Source organism: Engystomops pustulosus, chromosome 6, assembly GCF_040894005.1.
Source record: "Engystomops pustulosus chromosome 6, aEngPut4.maternal, whole genome shotgun sequence".
In the NCBI taxonomy this organism is placed as follows: domain Eukaryota; kingdom Metazoa; phylum Chordata; class Amphibia; order Anura; family Leptodactylidae; genus Engystomops; species Engystomops pustulosus.
The window spans coordinates 180,578,305-180,604,270 of record NC_092416.1 but is presented as its reverse complement, the minus strand read 5'-3'; the positions used below and the strand labels follow the sequence as shown (position 1 = coordinate 180,604,270).

The 25,966-nt window shown below is 48.1% G+C and overlaps 1 protein-coding gene across 2 annotated transcripts; it reads right to left on the bottom strand.

Moving 5' to 3' along the window:
- Window positions 1–1,234: 1,234 nt before the first annotated feature.
- On the bottom strand, window positions 1,235–25,890 carry TEKT3 (tektin 3). Of its 2 annotated transcripts, none has more exons than XM_072112646.1 (8): window positions 25,730–25,890; window positions 22,754–23,361; window positions 18,790–18,873; window positions 17,468–17,538; window positions 16,635–16,778; window positions 14,100–14,322; window positions 12,151–12,305; window positions 1,235–1,575 (listed from the first exon to the last, which is right to left on the bottom strand). In XM_072112646.1, the coding sequence occupies exons 2-8, from the start codon at window positions 23,330–23,332 to the stop codon at window positions 1,359–1,361; spliced, it is 1,473 nt and encodes a 490-aa protein (XP_071968747.1). In that variant the 5' UTR covers window positions 23,333–23,361; window positions 25,730–25,890; the 3' UTR covers window positions 1,235–1,358. The 2 variants fall into 2 exon arrangements, with proteins under 2 accessions (XP_071968747.1, XP_071968748.1); XM_072112647.1 differs by lacking the exon at window positions 25,730–25,890 and adding an exon at window positions 25,166–25,243.
- Between the last annotated feature and the right edge of the window lie 76 nt (window positions 25,891–25,966).

Genomic DNA, 25,966 nt, shown 5'->3' with positions numbered 1-25,966 from the left:
GTAATTACAGTGCTCCCACAGTAGCCCATAGTTACAGTGCTCCACAGTAGCCAATAGTCACAGTGCTCCTACAGTAGCCAGTGGTTACAGTGCTCCCACACAAGCCTATAGTCACAGTGCTCCGCAAGTAGCCAGTAGTCACAGTGCTCCCACAGTAGCCAATAGTCACAGTGCTCCCCCAGTAGCTAAAAGTCACAGTGCTCCCTCAGTAGTCAGTAGTTATAGAGATTTCAACGTAGCCAATAGTCAAAGTGCTCCCACAGTAGCCGATAGTCTCAGTGCTCTCCAAGTAGCCAGTAGTTACAGTGCTTCCACAGTAGCCAATAGTTACTGTGCTCCCACAGTAGCCGATAGTCACAATTCTCCCCAAGTAGCCAGTAGTTACAGTGCTTCCACAGTAGCCAGTAGTCACAGTGCTCCCTTAGTAGCCAATAATCACAGTGCTCCCCAAGTAGGCAGTAGTTACAGTGCTCCCACAGTAGCCAATAGTCACAGTGCTCCCCAAATAGCCAGTAATTACAGTGCTCCCACAGTAGCCCATAGTTACAGTGCTCCACAGTAGCCAATAGTCACAGTGCTCCTACAGTAGCCAGTAGTTACAGTGCTCCCACACAAGCCGATAGTCACAGTGCTCTGCAAGTAGCCAGTAGTCACAGTGCTCCCATCATAACCAATAGTCACAGTGGTCCCACAGTAGAGTGTCACAGTGCCCACATTGTTCAATAGAAATGTCCCCCTCGCCATTAGTGTCCCCATAGCTTATGGGTAAAAGAAGATTTCTTCCTGAAGAGGTGCAGGGGACATGTGGTGACATGATTTCCATAGGTCCTCCTTCTCACAGGCTGCACACTGGTGGTCTAGGGGATGTAGAGCTGAAAGCTTCTGTGCTCCGCTGCAGCAGCTACAAGGTGGCCTCTCTTTTGGAGCCTAGATTTTTCCTTCCACATTGGCTGGCATTTGGTTCAGAGGAACCAGACAGGACCCGTCGGATCCCATCCAAGTACCAGTGTCTTCAAGATGACTCTACAGCTGATCATGGAGAATACTATGACTCCAGGTCATGATTCCTTTATCTGGCCAGGACCTTGACTGTAGTCCCAGTGTTCCCCCCTGATGGGGGCCCTGCCTGTCTTGTACCTGGTGGTGCCGTGGATGGCACAAGGGGGACGTTAAATATCTTGTTACCATATTATGAATGAAACAGTAACACACGTATCAGGCGTCAGATCTTACATGAAACAAAAAAAAATATTTTATTAACCTTTAAAACAACTTCTTTGCAGGGTCTGGAGTGTTCCCAGTCCCCACACACAAAGCCAACACACAGCAAGTGACATGGTATAACACCGGCCCCCCACCTATGTGTAGCCCACCAGCCGCGGAGTGCTGGGGAAACTCTTCCTCATTCCCATACACTTCTCCTGATCAATGAATAGAGAGTTAGCCTTGATGGACAGATCGTGCTCCAGGTTGGCCTTCGTGTGCACCAACATCTGTAAAGTGTCTTCTGCTTCCCGGAGACGTTGCTGTAGGATCTGAATAGTGTCATCAATTTCATGGACCTCCTGGACCAGGCTACGTATGAGAAAGGGAAGGAAAGAATGAGTACAAATAGTGAGTGCAGCTCTGGAGTATAATACAGGATGTAACTCAGGATCAGTACAGGATAAGTAATGTCATGTATGTACACAGTGACTGCACCAGCAGCAGAATAGTGAGTGCAGCTCTGGGGTATAATACAGGATGTAACTCAGGATCAGTACAGGATAAGTAATGTCATGTATGTACACAGTGACTGCACCAGCAGCAGAATAGTGAGTGCAGCTCTGGGGTATAATACAGGATGTAACTCAGGATCAGTACAGGATAAGTAATGTCATGTATGTACACAGTGACTGCACCAGCAGCAGAGTAGTGAGTGCAGCTCTGGGGTATAATACAGGATGTAACTCAGGATCAGTACAGGATAAGTAATGTCATGTATGTACACAGTGACTGCACCAGCAGCAGAATAGTGAGTGCAGCTCTGGAGTATAATACAGGATGTAACTCAGGATCAGTACAGGATAAGTAATGTCATGCATGTACACAGTGACTGCACCAGCAGCAGAATAGTGAGTGCAGCTCTGGAGTATAATACAGGATGTAACTCAGGATCAGTACAGGATAAGTAATGTCATGTATGTACACGGTGACTGTACCAGCAGCAGAATAGTGAGTGCAGCTCTGGGGTATAATATAGGATGTAACTCAGGATCAGTACAGGATAAGTAATGTCATGTATGTACACAGTGACTGCACCAGCAGAATAGTGAGTGCAGCTCTGGAGTATAATACAGGATGTAACTCAGGATCAGTACAGGATAAGTAATGTCATCTATGTACACAGTGACTGCACCAGCAGCAGAATAGTGAGTGCAGCTCTGGGGTATAATACAGGATGTAACTCAGGATCAGTACAGGATAAGTAATGTCATGTATGTACACAGTGACTGCACCAGCAGCAGAATAGTGAGTGCAGCTCTGGAGTATAATACAGGATGTAACTCAGGATCAGTACAGGATAAGTAATGTCATGTATGTACAGTGACTGCACCAGCAGCAGAATAGTGAGTGCAGCTCTGGGGTATAATACAGGATGTAACTCAGGACCAGTACAGGATAAGTAATGTCATGTATCTACACAGTGACTGCACCAGCAGCAGAATAGTGAGTGCAGCTCTGGGGTATAATACAGGATGTAACTCAGGATCAGTACAGGATAAGTAATGTCATGTATGTACACAGTGACTGCACCAGCAGCAGAATAGTGAGTGCAGCTCTGGGGTATAATACAGGATGTAACTCAGGATCAGTACAGGATAAGTAATGTCATGTATGTACACAGTGACTGCATCAGCAGCAGAATAGTGAGTGCAGCTCTGGAGTATAATACAGGATGTAACTCAGGATCAGTACAGGATAAGTAATGTCATGTATGTATACAGTGACTGCACCAGCAACAGAATAGTGAGCGCAGCTCTGGGGTATAATACAGGATGTAACTCAGGATCAGTACAGGATAAGTAATGTCATATATGTACACAGTGATTGCACCAGCAGCAGAATAGTGAGTGCAGCTCTGGAGTATAATACAGGATGTAACTCAGGATCAGTACAGGATAAGTAATGTCATGTATGTACACGGTGACTGTACCAGCAGCAGAATAGTGAGTGCAGCTCTGGGGTATAATATAGGATGTAACTCAGGATCAGTACAGGATAAGTAATGTCATGTATGTACACAGTGACTGCACCAGCAGCAGAATAGTGAGTGCAGCTCTGGAGTATAATACAGGATGTAACTCAGGATTAGTACAGGATAAGTAATGTCATGTATGTACACAGTGACTGCACCAGCAGCAGAATAGGGAGTGCAGCTCTGGGGTATAATATAGGATGTAACTCAGGATCAGTACAGGATAAGTAATGTCATGTATGTACACAGTGACTGCACCAGCAGAATAGTGAGTGCAGCTCTGGAGTATAATACAGGATGTAACTCAGGATCAGTACAGGATAAGTAATGTCATGTATGTACACAGTGACTGCACCAGCAGCAGAATAGTGAGTGCAGCTCTGGAGTATAATACAGGATGTAACTCAGGATCAGTACAGGATAAGTAATGTCATGTATGTACAGTGACTGCACCAGCAGCAGAATAGTGAGTGCAGCTCTGGGGTATAATACAGGATGTTACTCAGGATCAGTACAGGATAAGTAATGTCATGTATGTACAGTGACTGCACCAGCAGCAGATAGTGAGTGCATCTCAGGTGTATCTCGTCAGCTCGTTATCTCTGTCTGTTGCTGTGAGAGGCTGTGTGCTGCTGCTGCTCCTGAGCTCCAGGGAAAACCACCTCCACCTGGGGCCTGCTCTCTCCTCTCCCAGGGAGGGAGTGGGTTTTCAGGCATGAGCCAGGGCAGCAAGTCCCAGGCTCCTGCTTCCCGGTCTAGGCCGGCGGGAGGCAGGGGTAGCCAGGAACCGGCCAGCGCTGCGGAAGCCTTGGGGGTAAGAAGATCTGCAAGGAACAGCAGCAATGCTGCTCCAAGTACCCCCAGGCCAGCTAAGGCTTCAAAAAGCAGCAAGACCTCAGAAAAGATGAATACCTCAGGAAAGCTGGATACCTCGGGAAAGCTGGATACCTCGGGAAAGCTGGATACCTCGGAAAAGCTGGATACCGCAGGAAAGCTGAGTGCTCAGAGAGGTGAGGCTGACCTCAGTGAAGAGGGCTGGGGAATGCTGAGGACCCGGGAGTCTATTTCCAGCTATGCCTCCCGGGCTCTGGGCCACCTCTCTGAGTACGAAGAAGCCAGCAAGACGGTGAGGAGACTGCGGGAGGAGCTCAGGTGCGCCCATGCCAGGGCAAGCTCTGCCCCAAAGAGGAAGAAGGAGCAGATTATGGCAGAGATATCCAGGCTCCAGACTGACATCCAGGCCTTGGAAGAGAGGAAGGCTTACCTGCTGGAGAGGAGCGGGCCGTTTAAAGAAAAGATCCTTAATGATGAGAGATTCCGGGAGATGGAGGAGGAAAAACAGAGGCGGCTGATGGGGCTTCAGCCTGAGAGTCAGATGGAGGAGGAAAGTTCGGTACCGTGCAGTGGGCCCCCTGCAGGACAAGCGGCTATGTCATCTGGCTGCGGTTCTGCCGGCCCGGGTGAGGATAGTGACAGCCACCAGGGAGGGGCGCTGATGGAGGAGATCCGACGGCTCGAGTCCCCTGTGCACCTCCAGGACTTTACTTTTGGAGACGATCTGCCGGAGGATGCACCGGGGGGCAGCAAACCGCGAAAGAAGAAGACCAAATCCGTGGAAGTGGTGAGTCTAGTCTACAGCCCCCTCCCCGTAAAACCCGAGTCGGCCGCAGGGTCAGCTCACTGTGCGAGCCCCGTTAACCAGCCCAGCGCGGGTCCTGCAGTGGACTCAGTGCCAGGGAGCGGGGAGATTACAGGTGTGACATCTGATGTGGCGATGGGCTCCGTCTCTGTTTGTGGTAACAGTGTGGGAGCAGGGGAGGCATCGGCCGCGAGGCCGGACAGTAAGGGCGGCTCGGCAGTGGCGATACCATCGAAATCCAGTGCTGTGGTGCATCCCCCAGTGGGAGGGGGGGATAGCCCGGCACTGGTGGCAGCTTCCGGTGCCTCGGCGCCTCTTCATGCTGTTGCCGCTGATCACTTGGTTATGGAGCGGCGGCAGCGTGGAGGGGTCGCTGAGGCTGAGGGCTCCGGACCTCCCAAACCTAAAGTCCTATTTTGTGTTGGTGTTGGAGACAGTCTGCAGAGGAGTGCTGAGGAAGGTGGGGATCAGCGGTGCCACATACCAGCCAAAGATCAGCGGCGACTCCTACCTTCCTCTAAGAAAAGTAAAATAACATCTGCTACCGATGATGTGGAGGGCACAAGTGTGACACAAGTTGGGGTTCCCTCTGGGCGATGCGCTGCGGGGGGACCCCCGTCCCTTGTGCCTGAAGATGCGGAGGTGGTCTTGTCTGCTAATGTTGTTGCTGGTCCAGCCAGTGTGAGTGGAGTCAGTGATGTTGTGGTGGATAATGTGAATGGTGTGAGTGGTGGAGAATCTTTTCCAGCTTTGGGGGTGGGTGATGGAGGGACTGGTGGTGTGAGTGGCGCGGCTGAGTGTAACATGCAGGTGGGTAGTGTTAATGTGGTGGGTGCAGGGGTTGGTCCGGTTGCTCCCCCAGTGGCGGCCCCTATTAAGAGCTATGCCAGTGTCGCTGCTGGGGGACGTAGGGTTCCATCATCCTCGTCTCTGGGCTCTGGGGACGGCTTTTTGCAACGGCGCCTCCTGCAGGCCTTACAGAAGGGAGAAAGGACGATCAATGTAGCGGGGCAGGAGGTTGATTTGTCGTTTTGGATAGAGAGGCACGGCCTGTCTGCCTTCCGAGAGCAAAGAGGCAGGGAGACATCATGGTCGCTCCCGACAACCGGGCCGGGTGCTAACCGTAGGAATGTGGTCCGTCTTCGGTGGCGTGGCAGTGATGTGTGTCCCCCTCGGGCACGGGTAGTTGAGCTGCTGCTGAAGATGGACTTCAAGGCGGCTGACATCTTTGCCTTGATCCATCCCTATGGTACATCTGAGTTTGATGTCAGCTTTGTTCGGCCGGAGGGGCTTGAGCTCTTCTGGTCCAACTATGAGCTGAGATACAACGAGCCCGAGTGGCGGGACTTTGCTGTGCAAGCAGTGTCCCGCCAGAGCGAACTCAAGAAAGTGACCGTTCTTACCCGTAACGAATCACTATCTTGCTTTGACATCATGACCTGGATGAATCGTTATGGAGAGGTACTGGGAGTACCCGAGAAAAATCGTGACGAGTATGGTATCTGGTCAGGGGCCTGGACCTTCATGGTGAAGTTGAGGCGTTCAGGTAACTCAGTCGCCCACATCCCTTCATCAGCCTTCCTGGGGAGGGATCGGATCCTGATCTTCTACCGGGGGCAGCCTAAGCTGTGTCACAGGTGCGGTGACCCCACACATTTCAGCGCAAACTGCACCGTGCAGAAGTGTGCGTTGTGTGGGGGTGTCGGCCATCTCGCTGCATCCTGTACAGGGCAGATTAGGTGTAACCTGTGTGGTGATCTCGGTCACCCGTACAGTCGTTGTCCTCTTTCCTTCGCTAATGCGGGCTCAGCCTCAGCGGATGAAAGCCATGAGGCTGAATCTGCTGGGGAGGGGACTAGCAGAGGTGGAGGAATGGAGGGGCCAGGGAAGAAAGACAGGAAAAAGACGCCTGCCCAGCTAAGGCGTCTAGAGAAGCGTCAACAGGAGAGAGAGCGGGGGGAGTCTCGGGCTGCTGGGACAACCTCTGGCGCTCTCCTAGAGACCACACCTGTCGCTGAGGCCCCAGGGGAGGATGTACTGGATGAGGAGGTCAGGAGGATCGAGAGAGAGGAAGGTGCCACGTCCTCAGACTCCTCCCATTATGAGAGTATGGACGAGGATAATAGGGCGTGGCTAGAGGAAAAGCGTAAGCGTGGCGCCAAAAAGAAGAAAAAGGGTAAAAAGAAGGGAGGTGTAAGATCTTCTCCCTCCCTGACTAAGGTACCCAAGGAAGGTGCAACCGACCCCCCGCTGGTCGAACTTTCAAATCGATTCCTGGCCCTGGATGGAGCGCCTCCTGCCGATGGAGGGGCTGAGGGTGAAGGGCCAGAGGTGGCGGAGCCTGCAGGAGGTGCCGAGTCTCCCCCTGGGGAGTCAGGGTCCTCAGGAGGGGAGACTGGCCCAGAGTCTGGAGACGAGGATGAGGGGGCAGGTCCTGGATCTGCCCCTGAAGCATCAGAGGTGCGGGAGATGGACACCACAATATGTCTAAAAAGGGGGTGTTCATTTCCCGAGGGTGGTGGTAAGATGGGTAAAAAGAAAGCCGTCTAACTCAATCACTCATGATGGCGGCACCCACTCCGTTGACGCTGGCGTCCATTAATGTCGCCAGCATTAAGTCTGATGCGGCTAGATTTGCGGCCTTTGATTTTCTCGGCCGTGTTGAAGCCGACATTTTATTTTTGCAGGAGACCAGGCTGCCAGATTTGGCGGCCGTGTTTAAAGCTAAGAGGGAATGGAGACACGGGCCTTCCTATTGGTCTCTTGCGGCCGAGCCGTATAGCGGAGTGGCGGTACTTTTTACCGCACCGGTAGAATGCCGACGAGTTATTGAGTTAGAAATGGGGAGGTGCCTGATCCTGGATGTCCTCATGAAGGGACAAGAACTTCGTCTTATTAACATCTATGGTCCCCAGTCCAAGTGGGACAGGAAGTGTCTCTTTATGAGGATCAAGCCCTACCTTTTTACAAGTCGGCAGGTGGTCTTTGGAGGGGACTTCAATGCTGTCACGAGGTCCCAGGATAGGGGAGGTTCCAGAGACAAGCTGACTTATGATAGCGTCGCTCTTAATAGCATAGCCAGTGAGGCTCGCCTGGTGGATGTCCACATCCGGCACACCCCAGGCCACGCGGGGTTCACCTATTATAGGGGTAGCTGTAGGTCTAGAATAGACAGGTTTTATTTAAAGGAGGAAGCCATTTCTTCAGCAGTGTCCGTTGTTGAGGTGGAATTCTCCGACCACTGTTTAATTTTGTTTTCTCTGAATGTTACAGAGACCCCCCGGATGGGAAGAGGCTACTGGAAGCTCAATTCGTCTCTCCTGGAAGAAGCAGAGATTAGACAATCCTTTGAGGACTTTCTTCAGAGCCAGGTACCATTGCTGGGCCTTTGTAGCAGTAAGTCAGAGTGGTGGGAGATGCTCAAGAAAAGGGTGGCGAGATTCTTCCGCCAGCTCTCGAGCCTCAGGAGCCTGGACAGGTACCGCCTGTATCAGGGCCTGAGGAGGAAACTCGAGCATCTCGTCTCGACTGGAGGTAGTCGTGAGGACATCTCCAGAGTGAAATCCTTGCTGAAGAGGTGTCAGTACGATAGACACGCATCTTTGGTTTTTGAGAGGGATTACGGGAAATACCGCTCGCCCGACCCTTACAGAAACTGCAAGATGTCAGTGAATGGTAAAGTTGTCACGGGACTGGTTGACAGTACGGGATCCCTGAAAAGGTCCAGATCAGGGATCCTGGAGGTCGTCAGATCCTTCTACTCGCACTTCTTGGGCAGGAAGGATCTAGATCGGGATGTGATGTCGGGTTTCCTGGCTGAAACTGTCCCTGAGCCAGGAGTAGACCCCTCTCTTGATGTTTTGACAGAGATGATCAGGGAAGAGGAAGTCAGCCGGGCGATTGAAGGGCTCGCCCTCAAGAAATCGCCAGGCCCGGATGGCTTAACATCTGAGTTTTATAAGACCTTTAAGGACGCCTTGGTTCCCCTCTTGACTGAGGTATTCAATGAGTGTCTTTCCTCGGGCGCTCTGCCGAAGTCAATGAGGAGGTCTGCCCTGATCATCCTGTCAAAGGGTAAGGACCGATCTCGTATTGAGAACTGGCGTCCCATAGCGCTTCTCAATACGGACAGAAAGGTTTTGGCAAAGGTGCTGTTTAATCGGCTGGTGCAGTTTGCGCCCCGGCTCCTTTCGGGGACCCAGCACTGCTCTGTTCCAGGCCGCAGTACATTTAGTGCTGTGCTTTGTGTCCGGGAGGCAGTGGAGCAGGGCAGGGCTGGTAACTGGAAGGGGTACTTGCTGTCCTTGGATCAGGCAAAAGCGTTTGATCGGGTTAACCACGAGTACCTCTGGTCTGTCCTTCTGAGGTATGGCCTGCCGGGTGGGTTTGTCAATTGGCTAAAGGTTTTGTACGCAGGGGCAGAGAGTTTCCCGCTTGTGAACGGTTGGATTGGCCGCTCTTTTGAGGTCGGGTCTGGTGTTCGCCAGGGTTGTCCTCTGAGCCCACTTTTATACGTGTTCGCGATTGACCCATTCCTTAGGAGGGTTGATCGTGGGCCGTTGGTGGGAGTCGGGATGGATCGGGCAGCACCGGAAGCCACTCTAAGAGTGGTAGCGTATGCTGATGATGTCACCGTTTTCGTGTCCTCGGGAGGGGAGGCGCAATGGGTGATGTCAGAGGTTGACCGCTACTCAGAGGTTTCTGGGTCCAAGATCAACCGGGATAAGTGTGAGAGTCTCTGGCTGGGAGAGGGGGATCCAGGCTTTGATCTCCCGGACACTCTTCCAGGGCCCCAGGACTCCGCCAAAGTTCTCGGCATCGAATTCGGCCAGGGGGATTACCCCATGCAAAACTGGGATGGCAGGCTTAAGATCGCCGCTCAGAAGGTGGACCAGTGGAAGGGTTGGTCTTTGACCCTCAGAGAAAGGGTTAATCTGATCAAAACTTACCTGCTCCCGTTACTGATTTATCTGGGCAGTGTGTGCATGTTGCCAGAACCCCTCTGGACTCGGGTCTACAGTCTGTTCTTCCAGCTGTTATGGGGGAATAGGCTGAACCTAATCAAGAGGGAGGTTACTTACCGCACGAGGAGACAAGGAGGGTTGTGTATGGTCAACCCTGTGGTGTTCCTAGTGAATACCTTTCTTAAGATCAATGTAGCAAACCTCTGGAAAGAGAGGGCTCCTCCGTGGGTATACTCCTGCAGGGGATGGTTTCGACCTTTCTTCCAGGAATGGGAGACAGGAGGGCAAGTGAAGGATCTTCGCACACCACATGGGCATCTTCCGGCTTACGCTACCCCGGTTCTGAAGGTGATTCGCCGGTGGGGTCTGGGAATGTGGGAGATCAGGACCTTGTCGAGGAAAGTCCTTGACAAGAGGGTTCTGTTGACCCATTTCCAGAAGCCTCTGGCCCTCAGGGATTGCCCAAGTCGGGATCTGGGGGTGGGTTTGAGTTTATTGAATTCAATCAGGATCCCCTTGAAGTTTTGGGACGTGACTTGGCGCTGCTTCCATGGAAAGCTGTGTGTGAGGGACAATCTGAAGTGTAGGAGCTCTGAGGAAAGGGGTTGTCCCCGGGAGGAGTGCGGTGGCCTGCTGGAGAGCATGGACCACTTCCTGCTTCAGTGCCCCTTTAACACAGAGGTGTACAACCGGGTGGGCGCTTCCATCCATTGGCCCGGGTTGGCCAGTCTCTCCTATGCGGAGTGGGCCTATGGAGCATTCAGAGGCCTGGGTGGCCGGGACCGCTGCACGTTATTCCTAGTTAACCTAGTGGTCAGGTACCACACGTGGAACGCACGGTGTTTAGTATCGACGCAGCGTAAAATCCTCCCGGTGGATGAGGTGGTTAGGAACATTCTGGGTGACCTGGTGAAGGTGCGCTCTCTGGAGTATGAGAGGCGGGGCACGGGGAGGGCCTCTCTCCTTTGGAGGGGGTTCTCCTTTAGTGTCCCTTAGTCTGTCATCTCCTCTCCTGGTGTTGGGCTGAAGCTGACACAGTAGATTTTTGTTTTGTATCTGAGCGTGTAGTGATGTGGGGCTTGCAGGCGCCGAACCTGGGCTTCATGTGGTTTGTATTTATGTTGTTTAGACTTTATTTGTATTCTGTTTTCTTTGTTATGTTGTAAATACTGTATATAGTGTATATATTGTATATAGTGGGGTTTGGGACATAGTGTTAGGTTGGGAGGGGGGTGATGGTGGTGGGACTTATGAACTGACCTTGGGCACTGGTCTGGACTACTTAACGCAAACTTTGGACGTTAGACCAGTGTCTGGGGGGAAGGGGAGGGTGCGGGCGAGGGATCTAGTTTAGTGTAGTGTTATGTGTATTATGTGTTTGTTGTTATATATTTATAAAAAAAAAAAAAAAAATGGGTGTGGGGTGGTTTGTTATTAGAGGGTGTGGGGTGGGTTTATGTATATTTATAGTCATTTATGTTTATTTGTGGGTGTGGCTTGTCTTATTGTTTATTGGTTTGGTTGAGGGTGTGACAATCGGTTGGGTGGGGGTTGTAGTATTTGGTGTTTATACATTTTGGTGTATTTTAAATTATTATTTTTGCTAGGAGTGAATGTGGCTGGACCAGCAGGTAAGATATTGTATATATTTTGTATATATTATGTTTGGTTTGTATTGTTATGTTTTTTATTTTTATATAAAATAAAAGATCTACAGGATGTAACTCAGGATCAGTACAGGATAAGTAATGTCATGTATGTACACAGTGACTGCTCCAGCAGAATAGTGAGTGCAGCTCTGGGGTATAATACAGGATGTAACTCTGGATCAGTACAGGATAAGTAATGTCATGTATGTACAGTGACTGCACCAGCAGCAGAATAGTGAGTGCAGCTCTGGGGTATAATACAGGAGGTAACTCAGGATCAGTACAGAATAAGTAATGTCATGTATGTACACAGTGACTGCTCCAGCAGAATAGTGAGTGCAGCTCTGGGGTATAATACAGGATGTAACTCTGGATCAGTACAGGATAAGTAATGTCATGTATGTACAGTGACTGCACCAGCAGCAGAATAGTGAGTGCAGCTCTGGGGTATAATACAGGAGGTAACTCAGGATCAGTACAGGATAAGTAATGTCATGTATGTACACAGTGACTGCTCCAGCAGAATAGTGAGTGCAGCTCTGGAGTATAATACAGGATGTAACTCAGGATCAGTACAGGATAAGTAATGTCATGTATGTACACAGTGACTGCACCAGCAGCAGAATAGTGAGTACACAGTGACTTTTGAGTTTTTTTTACCGTAATTGTGCGATATCTCGGCACAGTTCCACATTGGGGCGGCGGGTGCGTTCATCGAGACGTGTCTGGGCCACCCTCATTGGGGCCATTTTGTCCTTGATGGCTTTCTTGATGGCTTCGATGGTCATCTCGGTCTGGAAGATTTCTTGTAGCGTCTGCAAAATTTATTGGAACATTTCGTAATAGGAGGCAGATGTCACAAAGAGGAGCAGCAGATGCCGGATTAACATTATATTCAGACTAGAGAGCCCTGTGATGGTGGGGGGGCTGTCACCCAGCTTTCCCAGGTGCGGATTACAGCGGTCAGTGCTGTGTAGGGCGGAGGACCCCTCCCTGTAACTACAATAACGTGGCCGCGGTGTGATCCCCCGAGCCTCAGGTGTTGGGAAACCCTGGGAACGGTTCTTGGCTCGCACACATTTTCCATCCAAAGGTTCTGAGATTGTGATTCTCTCGGCAGCGGGTGCAGACTCACCAACATCTCAGGAATAAGGGGAAACCTGTGCAATGTGTACATGTACGTAGCCCTACACCTGCCTCCAGGCCGGGTCCTGCTCACAGAGCTGGATGTAGCAGAGCCGGACACGTCCATGACCTGTGCACACACTGAGGAGTGATGATCACTCACAATAATAATTGATATTAGAAGCGTCTATGTTTACTTCCAGTGGATAAAGACCGGTCGCTGATCGGGTGATGTCACACAGGTGCACCGCTTGTTTGTATCACAGAGAGATGTGTGTTATAACAAGCCGTGCACCTGTGTGACATCACATGACCAGGGATATAACGAGCCGTGCGCCTGTGTGACATCACATGACCAGGGATATAACGAGCTGTGCACCTGTGTGCCATCACATTCCCAGGGATGTAAGAGCCGTGCACCTGTGTGACATCACATGACCCGGGATATAATGAGCCGTGCACCTGTGTGACATCACATGACCAGGGATATAATGCGCCCTGCACCTGTGTGACATCACATGACCAGGGATGTAAGAGCCGTGCATCTGTGTGACATCACATGAGCAGGGATGTAAGAGCCGTGCATCTGTGTGACATCACATGAGCAGGGATATAACGAGCCGTGCGCCTGTGAGACACAACATTTCCAGGGATATAACGAGCAGTGCACCTGTGTAACATCCCATGACCAGGGATATATAATGAGCCTGGGGTGTGACATCACATGACCAGGGATATAACGAGCCGTGCACCTGTGTGACATCACATGACCAGGGATATAACGAGCCGTGCGCTTTTGTGACATCACATGGCCAGGGATATAATGAGCCGTGCACCTGTGTGACATCACATGACCAGGGATATAACAAGCTGTGCACCTGTGTGACATCACATGAACAGGGATATAATGAGCCGTGCACCTGTGTGACATCACATGACCAGGGATATAACGAGCCGTGCACCTGTGTGACATCACATGACCAGGGATATAATGAGCCGTGCACCTGTGTGACATCACATGACCAGGGATATAACGAGCCGTGCACCTGTGTGACATCATGTGACCAGGGGTATAACAAGCCGTGCACGTGTGTGACATCACATGACCAGAGATATAACGAGCAGTGCACCTGTGTGACATCACATGACCAGGGACCGGCTTCTATCTACAAAAAGTAAACAATAAAGCCTCCTATACAATGACAGATAAGAAGCAGATACTGAGAAAACTATGAGAAATGGATGCAGAAAGTAAATTGTATAACTTGTAATTACTCAGATAATATCAATTATTTGCTGAAAGTGGACAACCCCTTTAAATTCTTACCAACAGCAGAAGAGGTTCCCTACTTTTGATTCTGTGGTCCCTTCTTATTACACTTATTCTGACACAGGGCCTCTATGTACCCTGTATAACACAGGGGTCATCTGAAGGCACAGGAGCCATTGGGCCCCAGACCCCAGGGCCCGGGTGTAGGTGATACCTTGGCTAGATGGCTCTGGAGCTTGTTCTTGGCATCGGCGGAGTCGGAGATCCTGTTGGTGAAGGCCACGTTCACCAGGTTGAACTGGTTCCACATCTCGTTGGAGGTGGCATTGAGGAGGCTCTCCACGTCCTCCCTCAGCTTGGCCGACGCCACGCGTTCACTCTGAGAGCGCAGGATGTTGTCGTCGCTGAACTTGGCCCAGGTTTCGGGAATGGAGATACTGGAGGAGGGAGAGGAGGAGACGGGAAGGGAGTTACAGGGATTCGGATACATTGTAGACGTCAGGATGATCCATAAAGAATGTGCACGTTCCGACAAAAGTGCGAGCGCGTCCCATTGGGGCACATTTACTAAGGCTTTGCAATGCACTTTTTTCGGACTGTGCCCTATGCTTAATGGTAAAATGTATTTAAGTAGAGGGTGCGTTGCGATTCTGTCGCATGCAACCCTTTTTGTGGCGCCGGATTCCATGCAAGACCAATTAGGGGACGGTGCCATGGGATGATCCGGCTGATTTGGACTGAGCGCTGGATTTAACTTTAAAATTGTGTTGCAAGACAATGCACTTACATGCACCAGGAAGAAGATGGCGAACTCCGGCGGAGAAGCGATCCTAATAATACCACCCTACAGTACCCTAATAATAATTCTTTATTTATATAGCGCACACAGATGACGCAGCGCTGCACAAAGCGTGACAAATCGGTCCCTGTCCCCAATGGGGCTCATAATCTAAACAACCTACCAGTATGGTAGAGTGTGGGAGGAAACCGGAGGACCCAGAGGAAACCCACACAAACACAGAAAGAACATACAAACTCTTTGCAGATGTTGACCTGGGTGGGATTAGAACCCAGGACCCCAGCGCTGCAAGGCAGAAGTGCTACCCACTCAGCCACCGTGCTGCCCTACCCTAATAATACTTCCAAACAGTATCGTAATGATACCACCATACACTTCCCTAATAATACTTCCGAACAGTATCCTAATAATACCACCCAACAGTACCCTAATAATTTTGAACAGTATCCTAATAATACCACCATACAGTACCCTAAGAATGCAACAAAAATACTACTAAACCACTATGCAGTATTTTAATAGTATCGATATACAGTAATCTAGTAGTACTGCTAAACATTATCTCAATAATACCTCCCTTAAGTATCCTGATAATACTGCTGTAGTATCCCAAAAATACCACCAGTATCCTAATAATACTCCAATACAGTACCATGTAACACTGCATTATACTGCTCCCACAATCCTGCCACTCATTGTCAAAGTATCATAGCCATTAATAACATCGCCACACAGTACCTGAATAATACACTCATACAGCGCCCACATTATGCCGCTATTCAGTACTCTTATTGTCTGCACAATCCTGGAGCTCTGTTCCCAAATAACATTGCCATTAAGTGTCCTAAGAATACTGTCATATGGTTTCTACACTGCCTTATATCCCCCTCACAATAAATAATACTGCCATGCATCACCTGAATAATACTTCTATACATAATACCGCTATATAGATCAGGACTATGAGGCTGTAAATGTATGGTTTGACCTGCTTAGACTGATAATTCCACCTGATAGCGGGTTTTCAGTTCTGGGCGGAGTTCTGGGCGGAGTTTCCATATTAAAGTTCTGTCTACACCCTGCGGCCCAGTCATAAATCCTTCTAGTTTTTCCTTCCCGCTAGACAGCAGGGATTGTGAAATATCTGATAACAGATCCCAAACCTCATGAATGTTACTCAGTAATAAGTGCTAGTTATACCGCATTACACTAGTGTATATTATACAGTATTATTATTCTAGTATATACAGTATTATTATACTATATGGTATTATTATACTAGTATATACTATATGGTATTATTATACTAGTATATACTATACGGTACTATTATACTAGTATATACTATACCCCATTACACTAGTATATAATATACAGTATTATTATGAGAGTATATACTATACGGTATTATTATACTAGTGTACACTATATGGTAATATTATACTAGTATATACTGTACCGTATTATTATACTAGTATATACTTTACGGTATTATACTAGTGTTTATTATACCATATTATACTAGTATATACTTTACCGCATTATACTATTATATAATATACGGTATTATTATACTAGTGTATACTATTTGGTATTATTATACTAGTATATAATATACCGCATTATACTGGTATATACTATACAGTATTATTATACTAGTATATACTATATGGTATTATTGTACTGGTATATACTATACAGTATTATTATACTAGTATATACTATACGGCATTATTATACTAGTTTATACTATACGGTATTATTATACTAGTTTATACTATATGGTAATATTATACTAGTGTATACTATTTGGTATTATTATACTAGTATATAATATACCGCATTATACTGGTATATACTATACGGTATTATTATACTAGTTTATACTATACGGTAATATTATACTAGTATGGGTATGACCGAGGCAGATGACCATGTAGATGGACCTACGTTGCGTCTACACGTTCCACTCCTCTGTAGTATCCGATGCCGTCGGAGGTATTCCTGAGGTTCTGGCACTTGTCGTCGATGCGGTAGGCCGCCTGTTTGTCGCTGATGTCCCGCTCCAGCTCGTGCTGAGCCGCCCGGTTCGATCTGAAGGCGAATCATGACAAATATTAGGAGAGAAAAAAAGGTTCTGGAGTCTGAGAACCAAGATGGCTGCCTCCATGGAGACCACATGGACCTGGGGTGGCTACAGCAGGAAGGTGGAGTGGCAGGTAATACGTCCCTGTGTGATATTTTCATGGTTCGCCTATGGTGGAGGGGTCTCCACCGCTGACATCAAAGATACTACTGTATATTTGATTTAATAATATAGGGGAATTTAAGCCCCACCCCCTGGGAACCGCCTACTTTTCGTGGAGTTTTTGTAAGCTCCACCCCTTTTGAATTTTCAAATACATGATTATAGAAAAATAAATCTGTGATATCATCCTGTCCTCAGGTCATTACTGGAAGGTCACGATGAGAGCTGCCGTCATGTGGTCTGGGTCATGTGATCACTTATGGAGCCCAGAAACGACTATAGGGACTACAGGGCTCCATGTGTGACAACTCTAATGAAAGGAACGTGGTTGTCAGCCACAAATATCCATCAGAGGCAGATTAGGTTGTCAGATAGGTGACACTCTATAGGGGGATCTCTAGGTGGTGCTGGGACCCCCCTTTCACCAGGGGCCCATGACCACTCAACTAACTGTTAGGCTGAGTCAAGGGGTGGAGGAACCTTCAGAAAAGACCACCCCCAGGATGTACCACCAAGTGTAAGGAGGACGTCTTACGCCAGCTGTGCTGCCACCTTCTCCAGATGTCTTCTCATCCTCTCCTGGCAGGACTTGATGGAGTCCACCTCCTAGACCGAGCACATGAGACAGATAAGGACAAGGAGAAGACATTAGGGGGAAGGACACACCCCAGGCCTGTAGGGCGGCCTTGTATTTAGGAGGGGTTTATGGATCAGGGCTTGGATATGTCAAGGCTATAGGTGGCCATACAAATTGCATAGAAGTGGACAACCCGTGATCCAGTGATCGCCCAATGAGCATAGACAATGCTGGATCGGGCATACTGCAACCCAACAGCCTGATCCTTATCTCCGCTGATATCAAGGGTTTGGAGACCACCGTACGCATCAGATCGTTGTCCATCTAATAAATTAGTGGGTTTGGCCAACAATTTAATGTATCGTAACTGTCAACGACCAGGCGACGTCCGCACACTGCTGTGCTCTTAGTTCTCTGCATGGAGCTGCTCCTTTCTTTCAGCAGCCAGCTTCCAGTTGGACACTGTAGCGGTCAGTCAGACCATAGGGGAATTTCTGCGCAAAGAGTACAGAGCACAGCAGTGTGAGGACCACCCCCCAGGAAGCTACAATCCTGGAATACAGCTGCTACTAACAACATACACAAAGGTATAATTACACATCTCTCCAGGGCAATACCTAACACTACAGAGTCTACAAAGTACACAGAGCACAGCAGTGTGAGGACACAGCTACAGTGTACTTGGAGAAGCTACAATCCTGGAATACAGCTGCTACTAACAACATACACAAAGGTATAATTACACATCTCTCCAGGGCAATACCTAACACTACAGAGTCTGCAGAGTACACAGAGCACAGCAGTGTGAGGACACCTCCCAGAAGCTACAATCCTGGAATATAGCTGCTGCTAACAACCTACACAAAGGTATAATTACACATCTCTTCAGGGCAATACCTAACACTGTCTACATAGTACACAGAGCACAGCAGTGTGAGAAGATGCCCCACTCTTGGACAAGCTACAACCCTGGAATATAAATCCATATTTTACTACAACTAACAACCTACACAAAGGTCTGATTACACATCTCACCAGGGACAATAGCTAACACTGGCTGCAGAGAGCACAGTGCACAGCAGGGTGAGGATATGCTCCCAGTGCACTTTGGGAAAATACAATCCTGGAATATAAATTCATGTATCACAGTCCTGCAGCTACTAACAACACATCTGATTACCCATCTCTCCAGTGACTATATACATAACACTCTCTGCAGTCTGTATGGTGGCACCTGCTGACAGGTTCCCTTCACTAACTGGTCACCTGGACGGCCTCACCTGCAGCAGCTGCTTCTCCACATCGTCGTGGACCAGGTCTATGGACATTCTCTTCTCCCGGTGATACAGACATTCCTGAGCGACCTGCCAACAAGCACAACACAATCATATTGTTAAGAAAAATGCTGATGTCTATCTTAAAGGGAGTGTCCAGCGCCCAGTCACCAGCGCCTACATGTACTTGTACTTGACAAACCGTTCTTCATTCCTAGTCATTTTATCAAAAATTCTATTTTTATCCTTATGCAAATGAGCTTCTTGGTGCACTGGGGGCGGAGCCATTTCTCCTGGGGCACCTATTTTGTTCTTTACTGACATCTCCCGTAGTCCCTTCATTCTGAGGGTAATTGCAGGTTTCAGTATCTGCCAGGGTATGACATGCAGCACTCAGCAATCAGTGTCAGCCATTCACAGCTGCGTTGTCGTCACAATGTCATCCGGCTGGCTCGCTACATGTTACTCTATACGCAGCGATGCCTCCTGTTACACTGTTTGTAGCAACCAATGTCTGCGCTGACACATCTTTTGTTGTGGTCCCGGGCCCGGGGTGTGTTACAGAGCGGCCTGGATACACTGTATACACACCGCTCCTGCCTGGGGGGTCTAATCCGGATAATACCATAATGAGCGCAGGATTTACTGAGCTAAGGACTGTCTGAGAGAGGCTGCTGATGTACAGGACCAGAGAGTGCACACTCCAAACCATCATACTGTACCTTCTCCAAAAATAAGCCCCAGTTACAAACGGCTATAACTTTTGAACCTTGAAACACAGTTCTGGTGTTATTTTTATAAAGGTGAATCTTCCCTACTTTGTGTGAACTTTATTTCAAGGCGCCACAGAACCAGATGTATCCATTTTTAAAGTTACAGTGGATTACAGTGTAATTTTAATGTACAGCTCCCACTCCTGACTGTACCTCTAACTACGGATATCTGTGTCTGTGACATCTAAGTTATTGTTTGACATTAAAGGGGAGATTCTTCCCTGTAAAATGACAACAGGACTCTGCTTCTAGGTGTCAGAAGATGCTTGAGGTCTGTCCCACTGTCAGCATGGAGACGGAGGAGCAGGGAGCTGTAGGGAAGAGGGAGCCAGATGAAATGTGCTACAAGGAGCTACACAGACAAGAGGGGCTCATGCAAAATGACACTGGGGGCCACATTTATTACGGCTTGTACGCCTAAAAATGAGAATTCAAGCCATGACTTAATTGTAATTCCCAGCACAGACTCAGGAATTGTGACTTCTACACCCGTTGGGTGGGGGCGGTACCGTGCATTACCTATAGCCTGCACCTGTCCTATGGAGCAATTCTACACCATGTCCAGACCTGTCTTAGAATTGCCCAGAGCCTCCTGTTAGATCTGGCGCGTGTGACATGGTGTGACATTAAATAGGAGATTCATACCTTTAAAATGACACCAGAACTGCGCTTCTAGGTGCAACTGATCAGAAGAGGTTTGAAGTCTGTCCTCCTGTCAGCTGAAGGCAGCATAAAGGGAGGGAGCTGCAGGGAAGAGGGAGCTGCAAAGAAGAGAAAGCTGCAGCATAGAGGGAGCTGCAGGGAAGAGAGAGCTGCAGGGAAGAGAGAGCTGCAGGGAAGAGGGAGGTGCAAGGAAGAGGGAGGTGCAAGGAAGAGGAAGCTGCAGCATAGAGGGAGCTGCAGGGAAGAGAGAGCTGCTGGAAAGAGCTGTTGAAAAAGGGAGCTGCAGGGAAAAGAGAGGGAGCTGCAGGGAAAAGAGAGGGAGCTGCAGGGAAAAGATAGGGAGCTGCAGGGAAGAGGAAGCTGCAGCGTAGAGGAAGCTGCAGGGAAGAGAGCTGCAGGGAAGAGAGAGAGAGCTGCAGGGAAGAGAGAGCTGCTGGAAAGAGGGAGCTGCAGGGAAAAGAGAGGGAGCTGCAGGGAAAAGATAGGGAGCTGCAGGGAAGAGGAAGCTGCAGCGTAGAGGAAGCTGCAGGGAAGAGAGCTGCAGGGAAGAGAGAGAGAGCTGCAGGGAAGAGAGAGCTGCTGGAAAGAGGGAGCTGCAGGGAAAAGAGAGGGAGCTGCAGGGAAGAGGGCGCTGCAGGGTAGAGAGAGCTGCAGGGAAGAGTGAGCTGCAGGGAAGAGAGAGCTGCAGGGAAGAGAGAGCTGGCAGGTGAAATGTGCTACAAGCAGCTACATACACAAGAGGAGCTCGTGTAAGGAAAATGCCATTGTTACACACATTGTCATATGTGAGAAATTTGGTGCAATGATTTCTAAAGGCAAAAGAAGCACAAGAAATATTCATTGTTTGGCGACTTATGATGATGATCCAGAAGATGAAGACCCGATTAGATTTGAATAATTGTTGATAATTTTTTTTGTTAATTCAAAATAAGCCCCAACCCATTTACCCAAGCGAGAAATAATATAAGATAAGACGCGGTATGTACCAAGTACTGGAGACCAAACAAGCCAAGAATGTCCCCCATGGTCGGTGCTCTGCGCAGGACGAGGAATCACCCACCAAAAACATTTGTGTTGGGAAATTTGTAGCCTGAAGTGATTGCTATCCGTGCTTTCTATAGAGGAGATCCGTGACTCCAGGGTCTCCGCCTGCAGGAAGCTCCGTCTTTCCAAGAACTAAGACTCAAGAAAAATATGAACCTCACTGTGACGGGGGAGGAGGAATATCATAAAAACTTCTCCTGCTTTTTATTTGGATAACTTAAGGGACCCTGGAGCTATCAGTCCCTGCTGAGGAGCAGCCAAGGACCGGCCAGACAGGTCTTCTACAGACCAACGCCTGGTCATTTACTCTATTAGTAGATCATCAAGTCCTTTATATTGTCCTGTTCCTCCGGCAACAAGATGAGGATTAGAGTTGTGTCAACAATTGTATCTGAATTGTTTATTAGGCTTAGGCTTTTCATGAAAAGACTCATAAGATCCGACCTGGTCTCAGGTGGACGGTGATGTTTGTCGATGGATTAGATGACAAACTAACAGACTTACAGACATAACAGTCCCATAGATGTTTTGGAGTGAACTTAGACACCACTTGGATCTCCTCAGGACAATGGTTACTAGACACCTTCTAAACACAGGGATGGAAGGCTTTGAACTTTTATACAAGCATCCAACACACCTTTAGGAGATGTCGGCCAACCTCTTCTTCAGCCTACACTTGTTCCATCCGATCCTTATACATGGTCACTTGGTTTAGGCAACAATTGGAAAGAGTAGAGTATGTCGGTATCAGACACTTATGGTGGAATCTAATCTCCCGACTGACCCTCGTCTTCCCAACATTAGATGTTGGGAAAGATTTAAGAGTCCACCAATAGACATTGGATAAATCCATATAACAAACTGATTTTGGCAAGTTCTCTTATGTCCGTGGTTCCTCCTGGCTGAGGGAGTTGTGTGACTAATGCTTGAATGTGCACGGGGCCTCAAGATAGTTGCCCAACCCTACAGAAAGCGAGGTTGGCCAAATCTTCTCTGTCATGTAGGCCTTTCGCTCAACAGAAGATAGTACCTTCTGAAGACCCTTCAAGCAGACACAAGGTCGTGTGACTGTCCTATTGTCAAAGTTGACACGTTATTCCTATGGTATGGAGCATTAATAATTACAAGACATTCACTCCATAGACTTTGATCCGAATACAAATGGTGGTGGTCCAAATTGGTGGTGGTACAATCTAGTGGTGGTCCAATTTGGTGGTGGTCCCTTTGGCTTTGTGCACCGATACAGTCCTACTGTCACCAATATATAACAAAAAGGACCAAGCTGGCACAAAGAAACACAGCCACTTCCATCTAGGAATCAGCCATCGAATCAACCACTGGTGACACATGTCACTGACCACCATCAATTTTTGTGGTGGAGAAACGTTGGTCTGCTGCCCCACTGGTGGGACCCAGTTTTTGAACAATGATATGTCAACATCTCTTCATCAGCCCCCTTTAAAGTCAATTACATAATAAGTGGTGGTTACCTGTAGAGGACCCTCCGTTTCGGCAAGCGCCCTTTCAAGCCGCCTCTTGACCTCGGAGAGGGCATTTGTCTCTCCGATCATCTGGTCGATTTCGTGATTGATCTCGGATTTCCAGAAAGCGATGTCGTTGACTCGTTCCCCCAAGTCTTTACTGGTGTCGGTCTGGATTTTTCTCGTCTTCTGGTCCTTCTCCTGGATAAGTCGGCTGGTGTCGACGCGTAACCTCTCGGCACTACGCCTGGAAGACTCGGATTCCCTATAATTGTTTAGATTGGACTTGTGCCAGTCGTCTGGGGTGTACCTGGTAAAAAGTGCTGTTCTGTTGGCAGGGAATGAAAGAATCTGTGCTGGGTTAAGGCCGGGGGCGCTCTTGGAGAGGGGAGCTAGTGTTGGTGTGGCAGAGGCCACCTTGTAGTATGTGCTTGGTCTCCATGGCAGAGTCAGGCTATGGCTTAAAGTGTAATGAGGAAACCGGTTCTTGTAGCTTGATGCCATCGTGGATATGGCGGGGAGGAAGTTGGTGGGAGTGGGTCTGGGACGGGCATAGGTAGACGTCAGGGTAGTGCCTAGCAGCTCCATGGCGGAAGGAGGACAATAAATACTGTCGTCTACAAAAGAGAAAGAAAAGAAAGTTCAAGAAAAGTTACGACACAAGGAAAAGTTACAATAAGGCGAAAGTTACAAGAGGGCAACACATTTTCACAACTTGTCTACAAAAGTTACATTTCCTTTTTTTGCTACAAGTTCTGGACCTCAGAGAACTATAAGCTGGATTCTGATTGGTTACTACAGGTCCCGGTCCTGATGCTTTCCGTCGGCCGTAGACTCACAATCCTGTACAGTAAGTGATAGCTGCAATTATCCGCTCATTAATTGTCTTCAATCCTATGACAATACCGGATCGGGTTTCAGCTTTGCTTCCCGGCGGATTCATGGGCCACCCACAGGGATCAATGTTATACCAAACACTCGGAGCCGGGAGCTCAGATACATCACAACTTCCATCTCGTGTAAACATCTCAGCCTCGGCTTTTACAACTGGGGTGAATCATAGTGTAATAGAGAATATCCCCTTACATAATGAGCGTGAGCCGCAATTATCCGGAATCTTCTACAGGGCCATTTCACCAGTCTGTACTGAAGCCGAGGGAGAAAGGGTTACTGCTAGTCTATGGACTCATCCACATGGAGGTCCAAAGCATCTACACAAAGGTCAGGCCAGAATAACAGAAGAGTTACAGAGGAGAGCATGGAGACTGAGATAGATAGATAGATAGATAGATAGATAGATAGATAGATAGATAGATAGATAGATATGAGATAGATAGATATGAGATAGATAGATAGATAGATATGAGATAGATAGATAGATAGATATGAGATAGATAGATAGATAGATAGATAGATAGATAGATAGATAGATAGGAGATAGATAGATAGATAGATAGATAGATAGATAGATAGATAGGAGATAGATAGATAGATAGGAGATAGATAGATAGGAGATAAATAGATAGATAGATAGGAGATAGATAGATAGGAGATAGATAGATAGATAGATAGATAGATAGATAGATAGATAGATAGATAGATAGATAGATAGGAGATAGGAGATAGATAGATAGGAGATAAATAGATAGATAGATAGGAGATAGATAGATAGATAGATAGATAGATAGATAGATAGATAGATAGATAGATAGGAGATAGATAGATAGATAGATAGGAGATAGATAGATAGATAGATAGATAGATAGATAGATAGATAGATAGATAGATAGGAGATAGATAGATAGATAGATAGATAGATAGATAGGAGATAGATAGATAGATAGATAGATAGATAGGAGATAGATAGATAGATAGATATGAGATAGATAGATATGAGATAGATAGATATGAGATAGATAGATAGATAGATAGATAGATAGATAGATAGATAGATAGATAGGTATGGGAAAGTCCAGAGCAGCACAGCAACTATGTTGGGTGCAAAGTCCTTGACACTCTGGCAGGAGCATCTTCAGTGTATAATTCCAAAAACTTGATAAAGGCTCTGCATGAGCTGAAACGTTGCACATGGAATAAAGATACCCCATCGTTTTTGACCACTAATCTGGAGTGCTGCCTGTTTTTGGAATTATAGATAGATAGATAGATAGATAGATATGAGATAGATAGATAGATAGATAGATAGATAGATAGATAGATAGATATGAGATAGATAGATAGATAGATAGATAGATAGATAGATAGGAGATAGATAGATAGATAGATAGATATGAGATAGATAGATAGATAGATAGGAGATAGATAGATAGATAGATATGAGATATATCCAGTGTAGATATATACACTGGAGGCACTCACCTGCAGGTAGGTGGAGGCTATATATACCTTGGAGGCACTAACCTGCAGGTAGGTAGAGGCTCTATACACTGGAGGCACTCACCTGCAGGTAGGTAGAGGCTCTATACACTGGGGGCACTCACCTGCAGGTAGGTAGAGGCTCTATACACTGGAGGCACTCACCTGCAGGTAGGTGGAGGCTATATATACCTTGGAGGCACTAACCTGCAGGTAGGTGGAGGCTATGTACACTGGGGCCACTCACCTGCAGGTAGGTAGAGGCTCTATACACTGGGGGCACTCACCTGCAGGTAGGTGGAGGCTATATATACACTGGAGGCACTCGCCTGCAGGTAGGTAGAGGCTCTATACACTGGAGGCACTCACCTGCAGGTAGGTAGAGGCTCTATACACTGGGGGCACTCACCTGCAGGTAGGTAGAGGCTCTATACACTGGAGGCACTCACCTGCAGGTAGGTAGAGGCTCTATACACTGGAGGCACTCGCCTGCAGGTAGGTAGAGGCTCTATACACTGGAGGCACTCACCTGCAGGTAGGTAGAGGCTCTATACACTGGAGGCACTCACCTGCAGGTAGGTAGAGGCTCTATACACTGGGGGCACTCACCTGCAGGTAGGTAGTCAGTCAGTGGCTGCTCCTCCACATCTAAGCATCTCTGTCCTGCGGCTCCTACTGACACACTGCCCGAGTGACTGACAGGCCAGGCAACCACTCAGCATGCGAGGACGGCGGCTGGGGCGGGGCCACAGTGACAGGCAACCAATGGCGGGAGCCGGGCCGTGTGAGTGAGCGGTAACCATGGACGCACAGCACCTAGCAACCAGAGTTACAGGGATAGAGGAG

Coding starts and splice junctions, on each gene's coding strand:
- TEKT3 (XM_072112646.1), bottom strand. CDS start 23,332: ATGGAGCTGCTAGGCACTACCCTGACGTCTACCTATGCCCGTCCCAGA. Junction 18,874..22,753: donor AAACGGAGGGTCCTCTACAG/GTAACCACCACT, acceptor GCTTGTTGGCAG/GTCGCTCAGGAATGTCTGTA. Junction 17,539..18,789: donor TGGAGAAGCAGCTGCTGCAG/GTGAGGCCGTCC, acceptor TGCTCGGTCTAG/GAGGTGGACTCCATCAAGTC.